Here is a 25,072-nt window from a genome sequence, read left to right as displayed (position 1 = left end):
AAGCAACTAAAACTTTTATTTTTTACAAACGTTTTCATTAGAAAAAAATATACGTAACTTACGAATTAACTTACGTAACAAACTTTTATGTTCATATGTTTTTATTACGTATATGGGGGGGGGGTACCCCCTCGTCAATACCTCGCTCTTTATACTAAAGCTTAAATTTTGTCCCAATTCCTTAAGAATGATCCCCGAATCACAAAGGCCGTAGAATAAACAGTTGAAATTACTAAAAATATTTTTGCGTAAAGAGCGAGGTATTACGAGGAGGTGAACCGTGCATATGCGTAATAATTTCTATTCGTTTTAAGTTTTAGTGTTGCTCCTAACTTTCAGTAAAAAAAAAAATTTCATATTTATTTTTTCATTATCTTTTTAAATAATGCTATAAAATTCCGGGCTCCGTTCATTGAAATTCTCTTCCCCCATGGCAAATTCCTCCATAGAAAGATCCTCCCACGTAATCCCCCCAACTTCTTCCCCCTCCAAACCAAAAAATACCCTGAAAACGTAAGTACACTTCCCAATAACCATTACACTGTATGTAAATTGGCCTACTGGTCAAAGTTTGTAACTTGTAGCCCCTCCCACGGGGACTATGGGAGAGTAAGTCGTCCCCAAAGACATAGTTATTAGGTATTTCGACTATGATGAATAAAATGGTTGTCTTAGAATTTTAATGTAGTGACATTGGGGAAAAATGAGCGTGGGAGGGGGCCTAAGTGCCCTCCAATTTCTTGTCACTAAAAAAGGCCACTAGAACTTTTAATTCCCGTTAAAATGAGCCCTCTTGAAACGTTCTAGTACCACTGGGTCGATACGATCACCCCTGGAAAAAAAAAAACACACACACCATTGATCGGTCTTCTAGCAAAAAATACCAATATCCACATTTTGTAGATAGGAGCTTGAAACTTTTACAATGGAGTTCTCTCATACGCTGAATACGAGGGTGTGATTTTCGTTAAGATTTTATGACTTTTAGGGGGTGTTTCAACCCATTTTCTAAAATAAGGCAAATTTTCTCAGGCTCGTAACTTTTAATGGGTAGGACTAAACTTGATGAAACTTATATATTTAAAATCAGCATTAAAATGCATTTCTTTTTATGTAACTATTGTTATTAAAATTCTTTTTTTAGAGTTTCGGTTACTATTGAGCCGGGTCACTCCTTACCGTTCGTTACCACGAACTGTTTGAAAGTGAAAGCAAAACAGATATTTTTGTTTAAAAAAGACAAAATAAGTTTGTTCTAAAATAAGGTTAGTAATTTATAATTAATATCTCACTTTCCATACGAATTGGCATGCGAGGTAGGCTAATTCGCAAAAATGTAAGCAAAGAGCAATGTGGGCAAAATATATTATTTATTTATTTTTTTATTTTATTTTTTCTTTGCTTTTAGACCAGTGCACCTTTTATTGAAGGATTTGTCGTAGACAAATCCTTCAATAAAATGTTTAAAAATAAACATGAAAACGTTTTTTCAAATGAAAGTAAGGAATAGCATTGAAATTTAAAACGAACAGAGATTATTATGCATATTATTACGCTACCCCTCGATCACCTTGACTCTTAAAAAGGGCACTAAAACTTCAGATTCCTAATCAAACGTACCCCCTTCGGATTTTCGTGGGATCAATTGAAATCGTGGGATAGCCATTTTGTTACCTTTAGTCCAAAACAGCACAACAATGTCTTTAGGTTGAACGCAATCTCCTAGAGCCCATGGGCAGGGGGTTGGAAGTTATGGCCTGGGGCATATAAGATCTCTAGTGAACGGGTTATCGTATAAACTTTGATTTAGATGGAGCTCTTTTGATTGGAAGTCGGAATTTTAATGCCCTTTGAAAAGTCGAAAGTGAATTTAGGCAAATAGCCCCCTCTCAAGCCCATCATTCCCTAAATCACGTTCTCCCGAAATTTTAAGAGGGATGAAAAAATGAAAAAATAAACATGAAAACGTTTTTTCAAATGAAAGTAAGGAATAGCATTGAAATTTAAAACGAACAGAGATTATTACGCATATGAGGGGTTCTAAAAATACAGCTAATGAAAATTTTAAGAGGGATGAAACAATGAAAAAATAAGGGGGTACGGTGTTTTGCCTGTATACAGACAAAACACCGTCTGTATACATGTTGTCAAAGGGGTGTAACAGCAATATCTTAGGAAGTGTTTGGTGTGTGAAGTTGAAACTAATTGTGCTTTACCGAAAACAATATACGTTTTAAATGTTTACACTATTTTACTTTCATAAATAAAAATTATCAAAACAATAAGGAATGAATATCAGTATATCATGAAAAGAGAAATCACCAATGCAACAGCACAAACACAAAAAAAAAAAAAAAAAAAAAAAAAAAAAAAAAAAAAAAAAAAAAAAAAAAAAAGACAGAAGGAGAAAAGGAAGACTCTTTTCCTAAATTAGTGATTAATATAGACCAGCACTTGAATGAGGCCTTAACCCTACTCATCCATACAATAACATAGGTCAAACAGCATAGCCATACATAATCAACCATAAAGAATAATCCATGGACAGGCAGTCATGTCGTCAATAAGTATAAGTCGTCATTTACCAAACAATAGAAATAATAATATAGACAAATAATTCAGAGGCAACAACCCAACACAAGGGCTCATCAGGAGAATACACTGGCCTATATAGGGTTTCGCCATTTTAAATTCTCTACCCAGCACAGTGTTGTGGCTACCACAGAATATCCATGGCATCCCCGTGTCAGGTATCACCCCCAAAATACATGCCTATGAAAGAAAAAAAACAGCAAATGTAAAACAACCAAGTAACACCAAAACAAGCTTATCCTGCTAATGTATCCCTCTGTTTTTTAGCAACAATAGGTAAACTAAATATTATAAATTTTACCAAATCACAAATATTAACACATTGCAAAAAACTTGAATGAACTAAACAATTATAGAATTCATCTTTACCATGTGGCTAATTTTTAAAATGTGGCTAATTTAAAAAAAAAAACAAAAAAAAAACTGATAATCCACGAACATTTTTTTTTCAGTAATGCGCAAATTATGTTCATGTCTTGAAAAGGCAAGGGGTTATCAGCCTTACTCGTGTTAATTTTTGCTCGGCTGTTTACAATAATCTCTGTTCTCTTTGAGTTTTATTTATTTATTGATAGTGGTTTGTGGTAGTTTTACGCTTGAAAGATTATTTGACTTTATCCTTGCTCATTTTTGGCTAATTGGAGCTCTTAGCCTTTTTTGAAAAAAACTTGTTGCGTGGAAATTTTTTTTAAAATTAATTCTTTAAAAATGAATACTGAAGCACAAGGTCCGTTGAACTGAAATAAGAAACTTTTTTAACACATTGTAGTCGGTAACAGCTGATTCGGGAGCAACTGGTTGAAAACCAAGCTAAATCTTCATAAGAGCACTGGAGCCTTCGATTTCCAATTGAATGAGCCCCCTCCAAAGTTTATTTGACCACCTTTCCCATAAAAACATTCTGTCGTAAAAATTGGCAACTTTTATGCCTTACAGCCCGTCCCCCGGAGTCTGGAAGGGGGTATTGTAAATCCCAAAGGAATGGTTTTTGACCTTTAGATTATTTTGAACAAAATGGCTATATCAAAATTCTGATCGAATTCGCTGGGGGGAAAAAATGATATTTGTGTTGCTTGTTACTTTCCAATCACTGTTTTTACTCTTAAAAAGGGCACAAGAAATTTTAATATGCAATCAAAGGAGGCCCTCCGAGGTTTACAAGACCACTCGTCCATATGAAGTGCCTCACGAAAAAAAAATAATGAATGTTACTTAGCTTCTTTAAGACTCTGACTTAAACAGGCTAGTAAAACTTTTAGTTTCCCTTCTTATGAACATCTGGAATTATCCAGGGGAAATATGGTGGCATCATTTTCCTGGAAGAGATTCCTGGAAAAGACTTAAACCAAGAACAGCTATTTTCCTGAAAAATAGTCCTTACCTTATAATAAAATGTCGGAAGTGGCTTCAATGCCACGGAAACGGTTGACAGGAATTACAGGGCAATATGAAACATAAGACTGGACTAGGCTGTAAAAAAAATTCTATGAGAAGTCCCTAAAATTACACATTTCAAACTACCAAGGATCTCAAGACTCCTGAAGATACTATCTTGATTAAATCAGACCAGGCAAATAGAACTATCAGACCCGGATCAGACCTGGAAGCATTGAACTATCTTTGCTTGCTCTCAACTTTTATTGTGTCTTAAGAAGCTAGCAGATTCTGAACTAACACTTGGCATTTTCCACTGCACTAATTGAATATTCCATTATGTTTATTTACTGAAAAGAGGTGTACTATTTTAAAACAGTTCGTGGTAACAAAACGTAAGCAAGGAGTGACTCGAACCAATAGTAACCAAAACTCTAAGAAATTTCAGATCTTGCAAATTCCTCCTCCGGCTTCCTAGATGGCACCGAAACAGAAAAGTTATTGTTCGATAAGGTTTAATGGATGTGCCTTCTTGGATTTGGTCTTCCATTGATGATTTATGTAAACAGACTATCAACTTTATTCGCGTTTATGACCCTCTGCAGCCTTTTTTCCATATTGGTTCTGGTTAATTAGTTAATGTTGCCTTTGTTAGTTTGAATTTTTTTTCTCTGTTTAGCGTTTTTGTATATTTATAATACTCCATACTTTTTTTTTATACTTTTACGGGTAATAAAGTTCATTCATTTATCCAAACTCTAAAAAAGAGATTTTGATAACAATTAATGCGTCAAAGGAATTGGCATTTTGTGCTTGTTAAGAATATATAAAATTTATCAAGTTTAATTTTACCCATCAAAAGACACGAGCATGAGAAAATTTGCTGGAATTCTTAAAAAGGGGTAAACACCCCCAAAAAGTTAAACAATCTTAATGGAAGTCACGCAATCAAATTTACTATATCAGATTTAAAAGTTCTATTGCCCTTTTGAAGTTGCCAAAATCATTGTAGGGCAGCTATCCCACCGATGTCCTAATTACCTCAAAGATATCTTATCGAAGTTCTTAGATACCCATTTGCTTCAGCTAATTCGAAAGCTTCAACAAGTATGACGAAATGACCGACACTGCCTGGGGAAAAGGCTGTAAGTTATGCAATTTGTCCATTGTTTACATGCAGTTTTTTTAGGAAATATATGGCCTTCTTTTAGGGAGTGTACTTCGGGAATGTTCCATGGGGATCATTTCTCACGAGGAAAAAAACTTTTGGAGGAGATTTTTCCACAGAATGGGCAGGGAAGTTTTCTGATATGAATTGAGCAACAAATTGAAATGAAATGAAAAACAAGTTATATAAACAGAGAGTAAGGAGAAAGTTAGAACTTGAAACTAACAGAAATTATTCCATTATATGAGGGGAGGTGGCTGCCCCTACTCATTCCCTCATTACTGACTTTAAAGTTGGACGTTTTTGACACTTTATGAAAGATCGCATGTCAAAGACTGAAAGAGAGCAATTGATTTTGGACGAAAAGTCTTTTTAAGAAACATCAATACCTTAGCGCAAAGAACAAGATATTGAGGAGGGGTAAGGCATACAATTAGTAGTATCCCAATAGGCACTTTAAACCGACTCATAGGTGATGTAATTTTGTAGCTACTAACGCCTCCAGACGTTATTACGCACAACTGGGTCTTACACAATACTACAGTGCACCTGGTTCTTACGCAATACTATAGTATACCTGTATATTAAGTAATACAGCGAGCAATTCCACTGGTACCCTAGTAACCAATTCCAACAGAGACCCTAGCAACGCCATCAAGTGGGCTCCTAGCAGTCAGCAGGTGTTACTGGTTATGCTGACCTGTATGTCACGTAGTATTATAGTACACCTGTATGTTACGTAATAGGAAATTGTTTACTTATGCTAAGGATGATGTATACTCATGTGACTTGTTTCTTCAGTCTGTGTCTGTGGGGAGTCCCAGCTTGTAACTGGGAAGGGCACACACGTGGGTGTTATGTAATACTTTAAGAAATGCTTTTTGTTCAGGATTTCATTTTTCTTTCAAGTTTTTTTTTCTCAAGGCGTTTTTCTTTTCCTCGAGATTTCAAGTTCAAGTTTTATTTATTTTCATAAAATAGCAATAACAAAAACAATATCCCAAAGGGTTATTCATTTTCTTCAAGGCGTTTTCTTCAAGGTATCAGCAAACTATTCGTAATATTTTGATTCAGGAAGTACCTTCTACGTGACAAGTTGCTTCCTCACTAGGAGAATTCACTTCACTCGAACCAATAAAGTTGATTTCTTTTGGACAGTAGACCCTTCATACCAAGGAAGAGTGGAAAGTCTTCAAAAATTTAATATTTTCTTGATTTTATAAACTTGAAACTTGGTAGGATTTTAAATTAATTCAGTGACCGGTGTAAATTGTCTGACCATTCTTTCGAAATATTTTTAATCGCATTAAAAATGTTTTAATCTACTGACCTAGTTTCTAGACATTTTTAATTTATATTTTGTAAAAATAGATTTGCACCATTTTTAATTTGAGTTTGCCAGCCGTTTTTCACCTAACCCTGCTTGACAAACAGAAGAGGGGCAGGTCCCCGTTGCTAGTGCCGTTGTACCTACCGGGAGAGTCTCCCTTAAACTGCAAGGATCAGCTGGCACGAGGGCTGACGCATCCCTTGTTTGCTGGGGTTCGTCCCAGGATGCTACCAGATGGACTAGTACAGAATGCTGTGCTGAATTTTGCCGTAGGGGCGAATTAAAAAAGAAATGCGAACACCGATATCATTAACACCGAATTTTTTCGTAGAAGATAAGGTAAACGAAGCGAAAAAAATTACTTGATCTATGGTAAGGTATACTACTCGGCAAAACGAAAAGTAAACAGTTGCTGACACTTTCACAGACATTTTGAAAGTTCTTGACTATTGTGATAAGAATTCAGTGACCCTTCCAAAGTTTGTTATGAACCAGATGTTGATTGTCTGGTTGTTGAACCAGATGAAGTCCCTACAATTGTTGGTGATGCAAGCGCTACACCAACCCGAAAGATAAATGATCATGAAAATTGGTATACCGTTTTATTTGTTTTTTTTTTAGTTCAAGAAAGAATATTCTTTATTCTCGATAAGGCTGGAAATTCACTGTAGCAAGCTTACTGATGCTCTAGCTCTTGCAAAAGAATCGGGAGTACCTATTTTGCGAGTAAAAGTTGGAACTGAAGAGCCTGGCTGGTCAACTAATTATATTTGGTGAAAAATAGTTTGCGAAAATTTTGGCTTTCAGTTTGGATTGAAGCGGATAAACCGTGTGAAGGATGGCTGTGATAACTGTATATTTATACTAAACGGCAGTTTTCAAAGCAGCTTTCTCTGCATCGGAATTCAATTATTTCTTCTTTTTCGGAAGAAGTTCGGTCTCGGCCAAATACGTTGCTGTCCAGTCTTGTACAAAATATGCTAGGTCAAATAACACCTCGTATACCACTTCCTCATGGGCTGAGCATTATAAAAACACAATTTTCTGCTCCAGATCTCGTCTGCAAAGAGTTATAAACTGAAACTCTAAGATTTTTAGGAGCATGATTTTCGTTCGGGACTGATCATTACAAAGAGCCTGATTGTTTCTGCAATTGGTAAACTGAAACAAAGAAATCTAGAGGGTTTGATGGGATTTCTGCATAGCATTTGTAGTTGTGTTGTAAGCTGTCTATGAAAAGTTAGTCCTCTTTTACCAAGTGATATTTAATTGGGGATTTGTCCTTGATTTCTTTTTAATTGGATGGTTTACTTATATCCATAAGAAGAATAAACCTCCTCCTGAGTGTTCGTATTTTCGCCCAATAACCGTTGCAACGTCGTTTTGTAAAATTTCTGAGCAATTGATTATTGAAGAGTTGATAACTAAATATAGAGTTATGGCCCTCCAGTTTGGTTCTCAGTCTCGCCTTGGTTGTGGCCATGCTCTTTCTGCTTTGATATCTGCTTTACTTGATGCAAAGAAACACGGTGAAAGTTTGGCTTCAGTTGCCCATGATGCTGCCCTGCGTACTAGCCCCACTGGTTGACATGTATGAAAATTTGAAAGTTAAACTTAGGCTCCATCTATTAGCCAGGGAGTGTACTAGTCTCTTATATGATTTTGCCGTTTCTCTTTATGGAAATCCCCTTCTCAAAGTAAAGAAGTGGGCAACACAAGGTGGCATCTCGCCTCCGACAGTTTTTAATAGCAGTAAAGTAAGGCCAAAATCAAAGTCACTTATGACTTATATTCTGTATAATATTGATTCGTATTTGAATGGTCATGCAGATAATGTTCTGAACCTGAGCTGGCCTCTGCATGGGCTAGAAGCTAATTTTATCAAGTTTCAACAAGGGTATGCCCATATTGGACTCCAGTTTAATGCTGAAAATTCTGAAGTTCTGCTTGTTAACTCGAAATCAGATGCCTTTCGGAGCATCACACAATGTGAATCTATTGTTGAGCTCACGGATGATATTGTATATCTCGGCCTCCCTAATGAATGGTCAATGCTATAGACTAGAGTTGCGGTGGTCAATACTAGAGACGTGGCGGTTACTGCTTTCTCGTTTTCAGAAGCGGTCTTCTTTTACGCATAGCTGTATACTGGGTAAATAAGCGGAAGTTTGATCGTCCTGTGTTGGCCCGGGTGTAAAATGCTATGATTATACCTCATTATCAGTAGCTTAGTCCATTTTGGCGCATTCTTACGGCTACAGATAAACTGAAGTTACGCTCACTCTGCTACAAATATCCAAATTTTTTGCTGCGTTTGCCACCGTAGACAAGCAATGGGTATGTTACGCGTCAGTATAGTGTTACCAACCCTGAAAAACTGATTGTGTCTCAAAGTGACCGGTATAACTTGTCTGTAAAGACCCACCCGTGGGCTATTGTTTTACAGCAGTAGTCGACACCTGTTTCTGATTGTTTTGTTTTTTGCTTTGTTTGTGTCAGATGAATTAGTGTCTTGTGCTTTTTGTGTTTTCTTTTCCTTTTTTGTACTCCATCTGTTTTTGTTTGTGTCAGATGAATTAGTGTCTTGTGCTTTTTGTGTTTTCTTTTCCTTTTTTGTACTCCATCTGTTTTCCATTTATGGGTATAAATACTTATTAGTTAATTCATTCTTCCTACCCAGGAAAAGTAGAGTCTTCAAAAATTTGATAGTCAAGTCAGTAAAGTTGATTTCTTTCGAAGAATATCCAATTTGTTTTCGCTTTTCCTGGGTACAAAGGGTTTGTTGTTCAAGAGAAGTCAAATTTATTTGTTTGACTATCAAGTTTTTGAAGAGTAGAGACCGTCAATACTAGAGACTAGAGACGTAGAGCTTTCTCATTTTCAGAAGCAGTGTTAGTGCTTTCTTTAGTGCTTTTAATGAGAAAGCATTTAGTGCTTTCTCATTTTCAGAAGCAGTGTTGTTTAACGTATAGCTGTATAGTGGCAAACAAGCGGAAGTTTGATCCTTCTCTGTTGGCCCAGGTGTACAATATAATGGTTTTGCCTCACTATCCGTACCTTAGCCCATTTTAACACAGTTTTATTGTTACAGATAAACTGGAATTACGCACACTGTACTTTAAGTATGCAAAGTTTTTGCTGCGGTTACCATCATGAGCAAGAAATAAGTATGTAACGCGCCAGTACAGTGTTAGCAACACTGTAAAAGCAATTTTGTCGCATATCGACCGATATAATTCATCTGTCAAGGTTTTCTTTTTCCTTTTTTGTGCTCCATCTTTTTTTTTCCGTTGATGTTAAATACATTCATTCTTTATACCCAGGAAAAGCGGAGAGCCTTCAAAAATTTGACAGCCTGTACAGTGTTACCACCTCTGAAGAAGTGATTTTGTTGCAAATTGACCAGTATAATTAATCTGTCAAGACCCACCCATGGTCTAGTATTTTACGGTATTAGTCGGCACATGTTTCTGACTGTTTTGCTTATTGTTTTATTTGGGTCAGATGAATTAGTGCATTGTGATTTTTTGTTGTCTGTTTCTTTTTTTACTCTGAATTTTTCCATTGATGGGTATTAAATACATTCATTCATTCATTCTTCATACGCAGGAAAAGTGTAAAGTCTTCAAAAACTTGATAGACAGACCAAAAGACTTGATTTTTTTGTACAATATCTTATGTCTTTCCACTTTTCCTGGTTATAAAAGCTCTATTGTTAAGGATAAATCAAGTTTATTGACCTGACTATCAAATTTTTGAAGACTTTTCATTGTTCCTGGGTATTAAGGATTTATTGTTCAAAAGAAATTGAGTTAATTGGTTTGACTACCAAATTTAGGAAAATTTTCCACTTTCCTGGGTATGAAGAGTCTATTTTTGAAAAGAAATAAACTTTACTGGTTTGAGTATCCAATTTTTGAGGACAATCCACTTTTCATGGATATAAAGGGTCTATTGTTCAACAGTTATCAAGCTTATTGGTTTGAGTATCAAATTTTTGAAGACTTTCCACTTTTCTGGGTAGGAAAGGTCTATTGTTCAAAAGAAATCAACTTTCTTGGTTTGAACGTAAAATATTTGAAAAATTTCCGATTTTCCTGGGTATGAAGGGTCTATTGTTCAAAGTAAGTCAGCTTTTTCGGTTTGATTGTCAAATTTTTTTTAAGAGTTTCCACTCTTCCTATGTATTAAGGGTCGATGGATCAAAAGAAATCAACTTTATTAGTTTGAAAATCAAATTTTCGAAAATTTTCCAATTTTCCTGGATATGAAGGGTCTATTGTTAAAAAAATCAACTTTATTGGTTTGACTATCAAATTTTAGAAGAATTTTCACTTTTCCTGTGTACGAAGGGTCTATTTTTCAAAGAATATCAATTTTGTTTTTGAATACAGCGAATTCTCCAATCGAGGAAACAACTTGTCACGTAGAAGGAATTTCCTGAAACAAAATATTGTTGATAGTTTGCTGGTTCAGCTGTCTAACGCTCTGGTCTGGTCATCCGGGAAATCTCTGGTCTTACATTCGAATCCTAAAGAAGACAACAATATGTGGATTATAAAGGCTCCCTGAGAAAAACAGAAATAAAATGCCTTAAACAAAACAAAGTATTTTGAGCAAATTGAAGAAAAAACACTTTGAGGGAAAAACACCTTTATAGCAAAATGAAATCCCGATGAAAAAACATCCCTTAAAGTATTACGCAACACCCACGTGTGCGGCCTCCTCAGCTAAATGCGGGTATTACCCACGGGCCCTGAAGAAAAGAAGTCACATGAGAATGCGCCACACTTAACACAGGAAAACAATATATTATTACGTAACATACAAATGCACTATAATATTAGGTGACAAACAAGTGTGCATAATCAATAAAACCGCTATTTGATAGAAGCCCGCTTGCACTCGTTGCTAAGACCCCTGTTGGAATTGATTGCTGGGGTTCAAGTGGAATTGCTTGCTGTTACGTAAAAAAAAGGTCTACTATAGTATTACGTGATATACAGGTGTACAATAGTATCGCGTAAGACCCAGCTGCATTATAGTATTGCTTACGAACCAGGATTGCGTGATAATGTCTTGAGGGGCTAGTAGCTCCAATAGGTACGCCCCCTAGGTATCGATTTAAAGTGCTCATTGGAACGCTACTTTAATTGGACCTAAATAAATCCTAAAATAGCTGACATTTGGTAACTGTCTCAGTAGAATTTTGTTTTGAAGCCCTCTAATACTATACATTGGCTTACATTTGCTAGTTGAGCCATTTCCGCAATTAAAATTACATAACTACCTGTAGTACTTTTATTTGGTTACTGTATCTTAAGAATCTGAGAGATTTTGGACTAGTACCTGGTATTTTCTAGCGCCTTAATCTAATATTCCATTGCATTTCTGTTTACTTATAGATGAGTGAGAATCAGAAGCCATTAGTCGGAGCAAATAATCAGTTCCTAGTTGAGCTCTCCTACAGATTCTTATCGAGCGTGGACTCTCCAATCAGGTAAAGCAAATATTATCTTTCAAAATAGGGAAATACTGTTCTTGAATTTTGGATCCAGGAAATTATTTATTCCAGAGGCAGCAAGAAGTGCTTTATTTTGTATTACTGTAATCCTATTAAACGTCTTTTATGTCAGAAAAAGATAAAACAGTTGCCTTAAACCTTTGGATTTAAATTAAATATTGGATTTAAAAAAAATGATTTTATAGGCTTTATTCATTCAAGACTGAAAGTTTTGAGAAAATTCGAGAAAATGTTTTGGTGTTACTAGTAAAACTAAAGTCTTTCTCCTAGCTTGGGGTCCATTTTACCAAGAACTTACAATCATAAATTTTGATCTATTCAGGAAAAAGAAGTTAATTACCCCCTTTTGCCTAAATTTTAGGCATGCAAATAATCTGTTAATTTACTTTTTGCGACATCCGTGTCCCAGAAAGACACGGTGCTCCCTTGCCCAAGGAACTGACAGTTTTAAGATTCGAGATGACCAGTTCAAAATATATTCGGTACTTTATTAACTCTTCTCTGAGGGAGGGGGATTCTCTTTTCTCCTTTTCTTGTGCATTGGGGTCTCTGTGACCCAAGGGCTTAATAATGGAAGTTTTGAGCCAATTAAAAGAAAGTAGTATTTTTGGGCTTCATTTTTAGGTACAAATACAGAAAGAACAGAACCATTGTTTTTTTTTTTTTTTTTTTTTTTTTACTCGATGGATCTTCTTGGTACAAGGACTTAAGAAAACAAGTTTTAGTTCGATCAAAACAGTTCTTGGCTTTTTTTGGGCAAATTTTAGGGGACATTGCCCCCAAACTGGTTTTGTTCATTAGATTATATTTATCTCAGTGGCTGTAAGTTTCTAATTGATAAAGGATAATATCTTTTTTGGCCTTTTTTTAACCTTTAAAATCTTTTTTTAAATCTTTTTAAAGCCTTTTTTCGTCCCAGTAAAATGCTTGGTTCCCTTGGTCTAGGCAGCAATTCATGGAAGCTTAAAGCCAGCTCAGAAATACTTCTTCTTCAGCCATTTTGTGGCCCCAGTTTCAGAAATCCATGCCCAATTTTTTTTTTTTTTACATTGGAGTTTTCGTGGCCCAGGGACTTTTAGTTTCAAGTTTCAAGCAACTCAGAAGCAAATAAGCTTTGGCCCATTTTAGCTCATTTTCGGTCCAGTTTCTGTTGCCTGTACCATTTCAATTGTACATAAGTTTAGGTGTACTTTAGGTTGTTTTGGCCCATTTCTGAGTCCTTTGCGCCCTACCCTGCCCAGAAAACATTGGCTCCTCTTCACCCAGAGAATAGCCCATATAAGTCTTGAACCAATCAGACAGCCAAGATAAAGTATGCCCACCAGTGGTGGATCGAGGGGGGGGGGGAGGCGCACGCTCTCCTAATGTAGTGGTGGATTTGGATATAATATCATGTTGCCATATTAAATTATCATATTTTTCGTAGAGGGTGGACAGCTTTTTATTTTTTTTATGGCGGGCTAGTTTCTATAACTTACTGATTTTTGTATCAATATTTCTACATCATTTTAGTTTCAACAGATTTATTAGAACTTTAACTCTCAGCAGATTGTAGATGAAATTTACGACACTTTCCACAATCTACATGCAGCGTATAATCGTTGAGGTTCCCTTTAAATTGCTGGCATTTCTTTGTTCACGAATTTATCGAAGTAAAATATGTTGCACCCCTCCCGCTAAAAAAAGATCCTGGATCCGCCCCTACATGTCCCGTTCCTTTTTCCTGTTAAAAAATAGCAAAAAGGACACAGAGGGGATGCTAGTTACCCTCAATTTATGTTCAACTTTTAAAAAGGGCACTGCACTTTTTAACTTCCGATCAAATTGAGGGTCTTGGATGTTCATTTGACCACCTCTTCCTTACCATGTGACTGGAAAAAAAAAATGCATGGTGCCAATACAATGCTACTACATTAACTTTGGTATATCTATGTAATCGAATCGAATATCTTTGTAATCAAAAAGTGCTTTGTCTGAGCCTTGACACCCCCCTTCCCTTCTAGAAAAATTACGGACTCTCTTTTTCGCCCCTAAAAGTTGGCTTGTAGCTATGGGACGCTGTATATAAGTTACCTAAGTTACCTAAGGACTTAGGACTAAGTCGCTAGGACTAAAAGGAATAAGTTATCGAAGTCCCAAAAAAATCAAGTCACTCAGTGAAGCTTACAAATAAATTTTTACGATAACAATTTTCTTACTGATTTTTTCCTGGGACAAATACTCCACCATGCAACACCGTGCTATCAAAAGCTAAAAAGTTTTGAATATATTTTTTTTGACAGTTTTCAATTCATAGACTACGATCACTTGCTTTAATTAGAAGAGCTTTTAGAAATCTATTTTTCTACTATAACCGTAGTCGCTGTCATGTATTGGCAATTATTCATTTAGGATTATTTTCTTAATATTGCCTGGTTACTCATGAGTTGATAATGTTATATGTGTACATGTGTGCGAAGTCAGGGTTGTGGGACGCCCGGAAGGGGTTGGAGTCCAAGTGCCCAACTTTTGGCACTCTATCAGCCTTTTAAGTAGAGTTGAATCATGTTTTATTTACCTAAGAACATTCTCGAGCCTTGGAAAATTTGTCTTAGTTTAGAAAAACGGATAACACCCACATGAATCTCTAGTGACCTCGATACAATTTGCAACATTAAATTTTGCATATAAGATGACCCTTTTAAAGAGGTATGAAGCTGCTCATTCTGTCTTTCGAAACAAGAGATATCCGGTATTTTTTTATTTATTCACCATCCTGGCATACGAAGGACATTAAAATACAAACCCTGATCTATTTATTCCTGGATACTGAAATTTAAATATCTCTTTTGATTGAATTTAAACTTATTAAGTTTGTGTAACAGTCCCTCATTCTTTGTTGGCCCGTTGGGCCTTTAAAATAACTAAGCAAATTTAAATTAGCCAAAGTTTTCAGCGCTCTTTGTCCTTAAGTATTCTAATATTAACAGTTGATCCGTTTTTGGCCAGATGACCCTTTAATTAGCCACATTTTTCAACGCTTTTCATCCGTAAGTACTCTAATATTAACTTTTACTCGTTGTTGGCCCATTGAACCTTTAATTAGCCAGATTTTTCAACGTTTTTCGTCCGTAAGTACTCTAATATTAACAGTTGAACCGTTGTTGGCCCGTTGAGCCTTCAATTAGCCACATTTTTCGACGCTTTTCGTCCGTAAGTAGTCTAATATTAACAGTTAGCCCTTTATTGGCTCGTTGAGCTTTTAATTAGCCACGTTTCTCAACGCTTTTTGTCCGTATGTACTCTAATATTAACATTTGACTCGTTGTCTGCCCGTTGAGCCTTTAGTTATCTAAGTTTTTCAAGGCTTTTTGTAAGTAAGTACTCTAATATTAACAGTTGGCTCGTTGTTGGTCCGCTGAACCTTTAGTTAGCCATATTTTTCAACGCTTTTCGTCCTCAAGTACTCTAAAATTAACAGTTGACCCGTTGTTGGGCCATTGAGCCTTCAATTAGCCACATTTTTCAACGCTTTTCATCTGTAAGTACTCTAATATTAACAGTTGACCCGTTGTTGGCCCATTGAGCCTTCAATTAGCCACATTTTTCAACGCTTTTCATCCGTAAGTACTCTAATATTAACAGTTGACCCGTTGTTGGGCCATTGAGCCTTCAATTAGCCACATTTTTCAACGCTTTTCATCCGCAAGTACTCTAATATTAACAGTTGACCTGTTGTTGGCCTATTGAGCCTTCAATTAGCCATATTTTTTCACACTTTTTGTCTGCAAGTACTCTAATATTAACAGTTGACCCGTTGTTGGGCCATTGAACTTTCAATTAGCCACATTTTTGACGCTTGTCATCTGTAAGTACTCTAATATTAACAGTTGACCAGTTGTTGGCCTATTGAGCCTTCAATTAGCCATATTTTTTCACACTTTTTGTCTGCAAGTACTCTAATATTAACAGTTGACCCGTTGTTGGCCCATTGAGCCTTCAATTAGCCACATTTTTCAACGCTTTTCATCCGTAAGTACTCTAATATTAACAGTTGACCCGTTGTTGGGCCATTGAGCCTTCAATTAGCCACATTTTTCAACGCTTTTCATCCGTAAGTACTCTAGTATTAACAGTTGACCCGTTGTTGGGCCATTGAACCTTCAATTAGCCACATTTTCAACACTTTTCATCTGTAAGTACTCTAATATTAACAGTTTACCAGTTGTTGGCCTATTGAGCCTTCAATTAGCCATATTTTTTCACACTTTTTGTCTGCAAGTACTCTAATATTAACAGTTGACCCGTTGTTGGCCTATTAAGCCTTCAATTAGCCACATTTTTCAACGCTTTTTATCTGTAAGTACTGTAATATTAACAGTTGACCCGTTGTTGGCCTATTAAGCCTTTAATTAGCCATATTTTTCAAAGCTTTTCGTCCTCAAGTACTCTAATATTAACAGTTGACCTGTTGTTGGGCCATTGAACCTTCAATTAGCCACATTTTCAACACTTTTCATCTGTAAGTACTCTAATATTAACAGTTTACCAGTTGTTGGCCTATTGAGCCTTCAATTAGCCATATTTTTTCACACTTTTTGTCTGCAAGTACTCTAATATTAACAGTTGACCCGTTGTTGGGCCATTGAACTTTCAATTAGCCACATTTTTATCGCTTGTCATCTGTAAGTACTCTAATATTAACAAATGACCAGTTGTTGGCCTATTGAGCCTTCAATTAGCCATATTTTTTCACACTTTTTGTCTGCAAGTACTCTAATATTAACAGTTGACCCGTTGTTGGCCTATTAAGCCTTCAATTAGCCACATTTTTCAACGCTTTTTATCTGTAAGTACTCTAATATTAACAGTTGACCCGTTGTTGGCCTATTAAGCCTTCAATTAGCCATATTTTTTCACACTTTTTGTCTGCAAGTACTCTAATATTAACAGTTGACCCGTTGTTTGGCCATTGAACTTTCAATTAGCCACATTTTTAACGCTTGTCATCTGTAAGTACTCTAATATAAACAGTTGACCAGTTGTTGGCCTATTGAGCCTTCAATTAGCCATATTTTTTCACACTTTTTGTCTGCAAGTACTCTAATATTAACAGTTGACCCGTTGTTGGCCTATTAAGCCTTCAATTAGCCACATTTTTCAACGCTTTTCATCCGTAAGTACTCTAATATTAACAGTTGACCCGTTGTTGGCCTATTGAGCCTTCAATTAGCCACATTTTTCAACGCTTTTCATCCGCAAGTACTCTAATATTAACAGTTGACCTGTTGTTGGGCCATTGAACCTTCAATTAGCCACATTTTCAACACTTTTCATCTGTAAGTACTCTAATATTAACAGTTTACCAGTTGTTGGCCTATTGAGCCTTCAATTAGCCATATTTTTTCACACTTTTTGTTTGCAAGTACTCTAATATTAACAGTTGACCCGTTGTTGGCCTATTAAGCCTTCAATTAGCCACATTTTTCAACGCTTTTTATCTGTAAGTACTGTAATATTAACAGTTGACCCGTTGTTGGCCTATTAAGCCTTCAATTAGCCATATTTTTCAAAGCTTTTCGTCCTCAAGTACTCTAATATTAACAGTTGACCTGTTGTTGGGCCATTGAACCTTCAATTAGCCACATTTTCAACACTTTTCATCTGTAAGTACTCTAATATTAACAGTTTACCAGTTGTTGGCCTATTGAGCCTTCAATTAGCCATATTTTTTCACACTTTTTGTCTGCAAGTACTCTAATATTAACAGTTGACCCGTTGTTGGGCCTTTGAACTTTCAATTAGCCACATTTTTAACGCTTGTCATCTGTAAGTACTCTAATATTAACAGTTGACCAGTTGTTGGCCTATTGAGCCTTCAATTAGCCATATTTTTTCACACTTTTTGTCTGCAAGTACTCTAATACTAACAGTTGACCCGTTGTTGGCCTATTGAGCCTTCAATTAGCCACATTTTTCAACGCTTTTCATCCGCAAGTACTCTAATACTAACAGTTGACCCGTTGTTGGCCTATTGAGCCTTCAATTAGCCACATTTTTCAAAGCTTTTCGTCCTCAAGTACTCTAATATTAACAGTTGACCTGTTGTTGGGCCATTGAACCTTCAATTAGCCACATTTTCAACACTTTTCATCTGTAAGTACTCTAATATTAACAGTTTACCAGTTGTTGGCCTATTGAGCCTTCAATTATACATATTTTTTCACTCTTTTTGTCTGCAAGTACTCTAATATTAACAGTTGAACCGTTGTTGGCCTATTGAGCCTTCAATTATACATATTTTTTCACTCTTTTTGTTCGCAAGTACTCCATTTTTAACATTTGACTCGTTGTTGGCCCGTTGAACTTTTAATTAGACACTTTTTTCAACGCCTTTCGTCCGCAAGTACTGTAATATTTACATTTGACTCGTTTTTGCCTGTAGAGTCTTTAATTAGCTAAGTTTTTCAAGGATTTTTGTCGTAAGTACTCTAATATTAACAGTTGACTTGTTTTTGGCCCGTTGAACCTTTAGTTAACCGTATTTTTTGGTGCTTTTCGTCCGTAAATTCTCTAATACTAACAGTTGTTCCGTTGTTGGCCCGTTGAGCCTTCAATTAGTCACATTTTTAACATTGTTTGCCCGCAAGCACTCTAATTCGTTTGACTCGTTCTTAACCCGCTGAACCTTTAATAAGACAGATTTTTAATGCTTGTCATCTGTAAGTACTCTAATATTAACAGTTGACCAGTTGTTGGCCTATTGAGCCTTCAATTAGCCATATTTTTTCACACTTTTTGTCTGCAAGTACTCTAATATTAACAGTTGGCCCGTTGTTGGGCCATTGAGCCTTCAATTAGCCACATTTTTCAACGCTTTTCATCTGTAAGTACTCTAATATTAACAGTTGACCCGTTGTTGGCCTATTAAGCCTTCAATTAGCCATATTTTTCAAAGCTTTTCGTCCTCAAGTACTGTAATATTAACAGTTGACCTGTTGTTGGGCCATTGAACCTTCAATTAGCCACATTTTCAACACTTTTCATCTGTAAGTTCTCTAATATTAACAGTTTACCAGTTGTTGGCCTATTGAGCCTTCAGTTAGCCATATTTTTTCACACTTTTTGTCTGCAAGTACTCTAATATTAACAGTTGACCCGTTGTTGGGCCATTGAACTTTCAATTAGCCACATTTTTATCGCTTGTCATCTGTAAGTACTCTAATATTAACAGTTGACCAGTTGTTGGCCTATTGAGCCTTCAATTAGCCATATTTTTTCACACTTTTTGTCTGCAAGTACTCTAATATTAACAGTTGACCCGTTGTTGGCCTATTAAGCCTTCAATTAGCCACATTTTTCAACGCTTTTTATCTGTAAGTACTCTAATATTAACAGTTGACCCGTTGTTGGCCTATTAAGCCTTCAATTAGCCATATTTTTTCACACTTTTTGTCTGCAAGTACTCTAATATTAACAGTTGACCCGTTGTTTGGCCATTGAACTTTCAATTAGCCACATTTTTAACGCTTGTCATCTGTAAGTACTCTAATATTAACAGTTGACCAGTTGTTGGCCTATTGAGCCTTCAATTAGCCATATTTTTTCACACTTTTTGTCTGCAAGTACTCTAATATTAACAGTTGACCCGTTGTTGACCTATTAAGCCTTCAATTAGCCACATTTTTCAACGCTTTTTATCTGTAAGTACTCTAATATTAACAGTTGACCCGTTGTTGGCCTATTAAGCCTTCAATTAGCCATATTTTTCAAAGCTTTTCGTCCTCAAGTACTCTAATATTAACAGTTGACCTGTTGTTGGGCCATTGAACCTTCAATTAGCCACATTTTCAACACTTTTCATCTGTAAGTACTCTAATATTAACAGTTTACCAGTTGTTGGCCTATTGAGCCTTCAATTAGCCATATTTTTTCACACTTTTTGTCTGCAAGTACTCTAATATTAACAGTTGACCCGTTGTTGGCCTATTAAGCCTTCAATTAGCCACATTTTTCAACGCTTTTTATCTGTAAGTACTGTAATATTAGCAGTTGACCCGTTGTTGGCCTATTAAGCCTTCAATTAGCCATATTTTTCAAAGCTTTTCGTCCTCAAGTACTCTAATATTAACAGTTGACCTGTTGTTGGGCCATTGAACCTTCAATTAGCCACATTTTCAACACTTTTCATCTGTAAGTACTCTAATATTAACAGTTTACCAGTTGTTGGCCTATTGAGCCTTTAATTAGCCATATTTTTTCACACTTTGCAAGTACTCTAATATTAACAGTTGACCCGTTGTTGGGCCATTGAACTTTCAATTAGCCACATTTTTAACGCTTGCCATCTGTAAGTACTCTAATATTAACAGTTGACCAGTTGTTGGCCTATTGAGCCTTCAATTAGCCATATTTTTTCACACTTTTTGTCTGCAAGTACTCTAATATTAACAGTTGACCCGTTGTTGGCCTATTAAGCCTTCAATTAGCCACATTTTTCAACGCTTTTTATCTGTAAGTACTGTAATACTAACAGTTGACCCGTTGTTGGCCTATTAAGCCTTCAATTAGCCATATTTTTCAAAGCTTTTCGTCCTCAAGTACTCTAATATTAACAGTTGACCTGTTGTTGGGCCATTGAACCTTCAATTAGCCACATTTTCAACACTTTTCATCTGTAAGTACTCTAATATTAACAGTTTACCAGTTGTTGGCCTATTGAGCCTTCAATTATACATATTTTTTCACTCTTTTTGTCTGCAAGTACTCTAATATTAACAGTTGAACCGTTGTTGGCCTATTGAGCCTTCAATTATACATATTTTTTCACTCTTTTTGTTCGCAAGTACTCCATTTTTAACATTTGACTCGTTGTTGGCCCGTTGAACTTTTAATTAGACACTTTTTTCAACGCCTTTCGTCCGCAAGTACTGTAATATTTACATTTGACTCGTTTTTGCCTGTAGAGTCTTTAATTAGCTAAGTTTTTCAAGGATTTTTGTCGTAAGTACTCTAATATTAACAGTTGACTTGTTTTTGGCCCGTTGAACCTTTAGTTAACCGTATTTTTTGGTGCTTTTCGTCCGTAAATTCTCTAATACTAACAGTTGTTCCGTTGTTGGCCCGTTGAGCCTTCAATTAGCCACATTTTTAACATTGTTTGCCCGCAAGCACTCTAATTCGTTTGACTCGTTCTTAACCCGCTGAACCTTTAATAAGACAGATTTTTAATGCTTGTCATCTGTAAGTACTCTAATATTAACAGTTGACCAGTTGTTGGCCTATTGAGCCTTCAATTAGCCATATTTTTTCACACTTTTTGTCTGCAAGTACTCTAATATTAACAGTTGACCCGTTGTTGGCCTATTAAGCCTTCAATTAGCCACATTTTTCAACGCTTTTTATCTCTAAGTACTCTAATATTAACAGTTGACCCGTTGTTGGCCTATTAAGCCTTCAATTAGCCATACTTTTTCACACTTTTTGTCTGCAAGTACTCTAATATTAACAGTTGACCCGTTGTTGGGCCATTGAACTTTCAATTAGCCACATTTTTAACGCTTGTCATCTGTAAGTACTCTAATATTAACAGTTGACCAGTTGTTGGCCTATTGAGCCTTCAATTAGCCATATTTTTTCACACTTTTTGTCTGCAAGTACTCTAATATTAACAGTTGACCCGTTGTTGGCCTATTAAGCCTTCAATTAGCCACATTTTTCAACGCTTTTTATCTGTAAGTACTCTAATATTAACAGTTGACCCGTTGTTGGCCTATTAAGCCTTCAATTAGCCATATTTTTCAAAGCTTTTTGTCCTCAAGTACTCTAATATTAACAGTTGACCTGTTGTTGGGCCATTGAACCTTCAATTAGCCACATTTTCAACACTTTTCATCTGTAAGTACTCTAATATTAACTGTTTACCAGTTGTTGGCCTATTGAGCCTTCAATTAGCCATATTTTTTCACACTTTTTGTCTGCAAGTACTCTAATATTAACAGTTGACCCGTTGTTGGCCTATTAAGCCTTCAATTAGCCACATTTTTCAACGCTTTTTATCTGTAAGTACTGTAATATTAACAGTTGACCCGTTGTTGGCCTATTAAGCCTTCAATTAGCCATATTTTTCAAAGCTTTTCGTCCTCAAGTACTGTAATATTAACAGTTGACCTGTTGTTGGGCCATTGAACCTTCAATTAGCCACATTTTCAACACTTTTCATCTGTAAGTACTCTAATATTAACAGTTTACCAGTTGTTGGCCTATTGAGCCTTCAATTAGCCATATTTTTTCACACTTTTTGTCTGCAAGTACTCTAATATTAACAGTTGACCAGTTGTTGGCCTATTGAGCCTTCAATTAGCCATATTTTTTCACACTTTTTGTCTGCAAGTACTCTAATATTAACAATTGACCCGTTGTTGGCCTATTAAGCCTTCAATTAGCCACATTTTTCAACGCTTTTTATCTGTAAGTACTCTAATATTAACAGTTGACCCGTTGTTGGCCTATTAAGCCTTCAATTAGCCATATCTTTCAAAGCTTTTCGTCCTCAAGTACTCTAATATTAACAGTTGACCTGTTGTTGGGCCATTGAACCTTCAATTAGCCACATTTTCAACACTTTTCATCTGTAAGTACTCTAATATTAACAGTTTACCAGTTGTTGGCCTATTGAGCCTTCAATTATACATATTTTTTCACTCTTTTTGTCTGCAAGTACTCTAATATTAACAGTTGAACCTTTGTTGGCCCATTGAGCCTTCAATTATACATATTTTTTCACTCTTTTTGTTCGCAAGTACTCCATTTTTAACATTTGACTCGTTGTTGGCCCGTTGAACTTTTAATTAGACACTTTTTTCAACGCCTTTCGTCCGCAAGTACTGTAATATTTACATTTGACTCGTTTTTGCCTGTAGAGTCTTTAATTAGCTAAGTTTTTCAAGGATTTTTGTCGTAAGTACTCTAATATTAACAGTTGACTTGTTTTTGGCCCGTTGAACCTTTAGTTAACCGTATTTTTTGGTGCTTTTCGTCCGTAAATACTCTAATACTAACAGTTGTTCCGTTGTTGGCCCGTTGAGCCTTCAATTAGCCACATTTTTTACATTTTTTGCCCGCAAGTACTCTAATGCTATCGTTTGACTCGTTGTTGGCCCGCTGAACCTTTAATAAGACAGATTTTTTAATGCTTTTCATCCTTAAGTACTCTAATATTAACGGTTGACCGTTGTTGGGCCATTGAGCCTTCAATTAGCCACATTTTTCAACGCTTTTCATCCGTAAGTACTCTAATATTAACAGTTGACCCGTTGTTGGCCTATTGAGCCTTCAATTAGCCATATTTTTTTGCACTTTTTGTCCGCAAGTACTCCAATGTTAACATTTGACTCGTTGTTGGCCCGTTGAACCTTTAATTAGACATATTTTTCAATGCTTTTCGTCCGTAAGTACTCTAATATTGACATTTGACTCGTTTTTTGCCCGTCGAGCCTTTAACTAGCTAAATTGTTCAAGGATTTTGTCGTAAGTACTCTAATATTAACAGTTGCTTGTTGTTGGCCCGTTGAGCCTTCAATTAGCCACATTTTTTAACATTTTTTGCCCGCAAGTACTCTAATGCTATCGTTTGACTCGTTGTTGGCCCGCTGAACCTTTAATAAGACAGATTTTTTAATGCTTTTCGTCCTTAAGTACTCTAATATTAACGGTTGAACCGTTGTTGGCCCGTTGAGCCTTCAATTAGCCACATTTTTTGACGTTTTTGGTCCGTAAGTAGTCTAATATTACCAGTTGACCTGTTGTTGGCCCGTTAAGCCTTTGATTAGCCATACTTTTCAACACATTTCGTCCGTAAATAGTCTAATATTAACAGTTAATCCACTGTTGGCTCGTTGAGCCTTTAATTAGCCACATTTTTCATCGCTTTTCGTTAGTAAGTAATCTAATATTAACAGTTGACTCGTTGAGCCTTTAATTAGCTAAATTCTTCAACGCTTTTAATTCTTAAATACTCTAATATTAACAGTTGACTCATTGTTGGCCTGCTGAACCTTTAATTAGGAACATTTTTCACCACTTTTCGTCCACAAGTACTCCACTTTTAACAGTTCACCCGTTGTTGGCCCGTTGAGCCTTTAAAATATATTTTGTAAAAAGGACGTATCTGTCTTGTCTCAATAATGGACACGTCAAATTTTGATGGTCAAACATTAAGAAGGTACTGAATTAAATCAAAAGACACTAAGTACTTCCCAATGGTCAAAAGGGCACAGTACCTATATCTCTGGAACTTCTGAAGGTATTAACTTTCAGGCAAAGGCAAGGGGAGAGTTGAAGAAAATCAAAAGACACTATATCCATCAAGACCGTCATTTTCAATGTCTCATGGACGATTGTGTATTAGGTGAAAACTTTCAGGAATATTGAGCGGAGTGTTCAATTAAATAAAAAACACCAAGTATTTCAAGGTCGTCGAAATAAATAAATCGTCGTTAAAATAAATTCAAGGACACCAAATGCATTCGATTGTCAAAAATTTTTAACTATAATATTCTAGAAAGGTTTACGGTAGTTGAAACCATCAGGGAGTATTGAGGGGGATATTGAAGCAAATGTAAATTTAGTATGTGCATCTAGAATGTAAAAATGGCGCATCTGCCATACCTTAGGAACAACTAAGGTATTAAGTTGAAATTTCCAGGAAATATTGACAGCGGTGGAAAACAGAACCAAAATACACTGTTTGTGTCCAAATGCTCCAAAGGACGTATCTGCAATGCTTCAAGGGTGACTCAGGGAATTACCTTGAAATTCTCAGGAAATTTATCAAAAGAGATGCGTGCGTTCATCCTGTCAAAAACGTGCATATGCAACTTCTCAAAAACGGCCAAGGATATTGTTAAAACTTTCAAAGGATGTTGAGGGAGATTTCGAATTAAATCAAAATACATAACGTGAATCCATTTTGTCAAATGGTGGGTCTACAATACCTTAAGAAAAGCTAATGTTGTCAAGTTGAAACTTCACAATCTTGGGAGGGGGGGTATTGAATTGAATGTAAGACCAATTATTCATCCAAGTTTTCAAAAAAGATGTAACT

General features: G+C 36.0%; 1 protein-coding gene across 6 annotated transcripts in view; it reads left to right on the top strand.

The window, feature by feature from the left end:
- The window catches only part of LOC136040202 (uncharacterized), a 249,792-nt gene that overhangs the window by 122,883 nt on the left and 101,837 nt on the right, over nucleotides 1–25,072 (top strand). For all 6 annotated transcript variants that reach the window (XM_065724357.1, XM_065724356.1, XM_065724358.1 and 3 more), the window contains one exon: nucleotides 11,870–11,964. In XM_065724357.1, coding sequence (XP_065580429.1) covers nucleotides 11,870–11,964 — 95 coding nt within the window. The remainder of the gene's footprint in view (nucleotides 1–11,869; nucleotides 11,965–25,072) is intronic.

Source organism: Artemia franciscana, chromosome 20 (assembly GCF_032884065.1).
Source record: "Artemia franciscana chromosome 20, ASM3288406v1, whole genome shotgun sequence".
Classification (NCBI taxonomy): Eukaryota; Metazoa; Arthropoda; class Branchiopoda; order Anostraca; family Artemiidae; genus Artemia; species Artemia franciscana.
The sequence above is the reverse complement of the archived record's forward strand: the minus strand, read 5'-3'. Positions and strand labels throughout refer to the sequence as shown.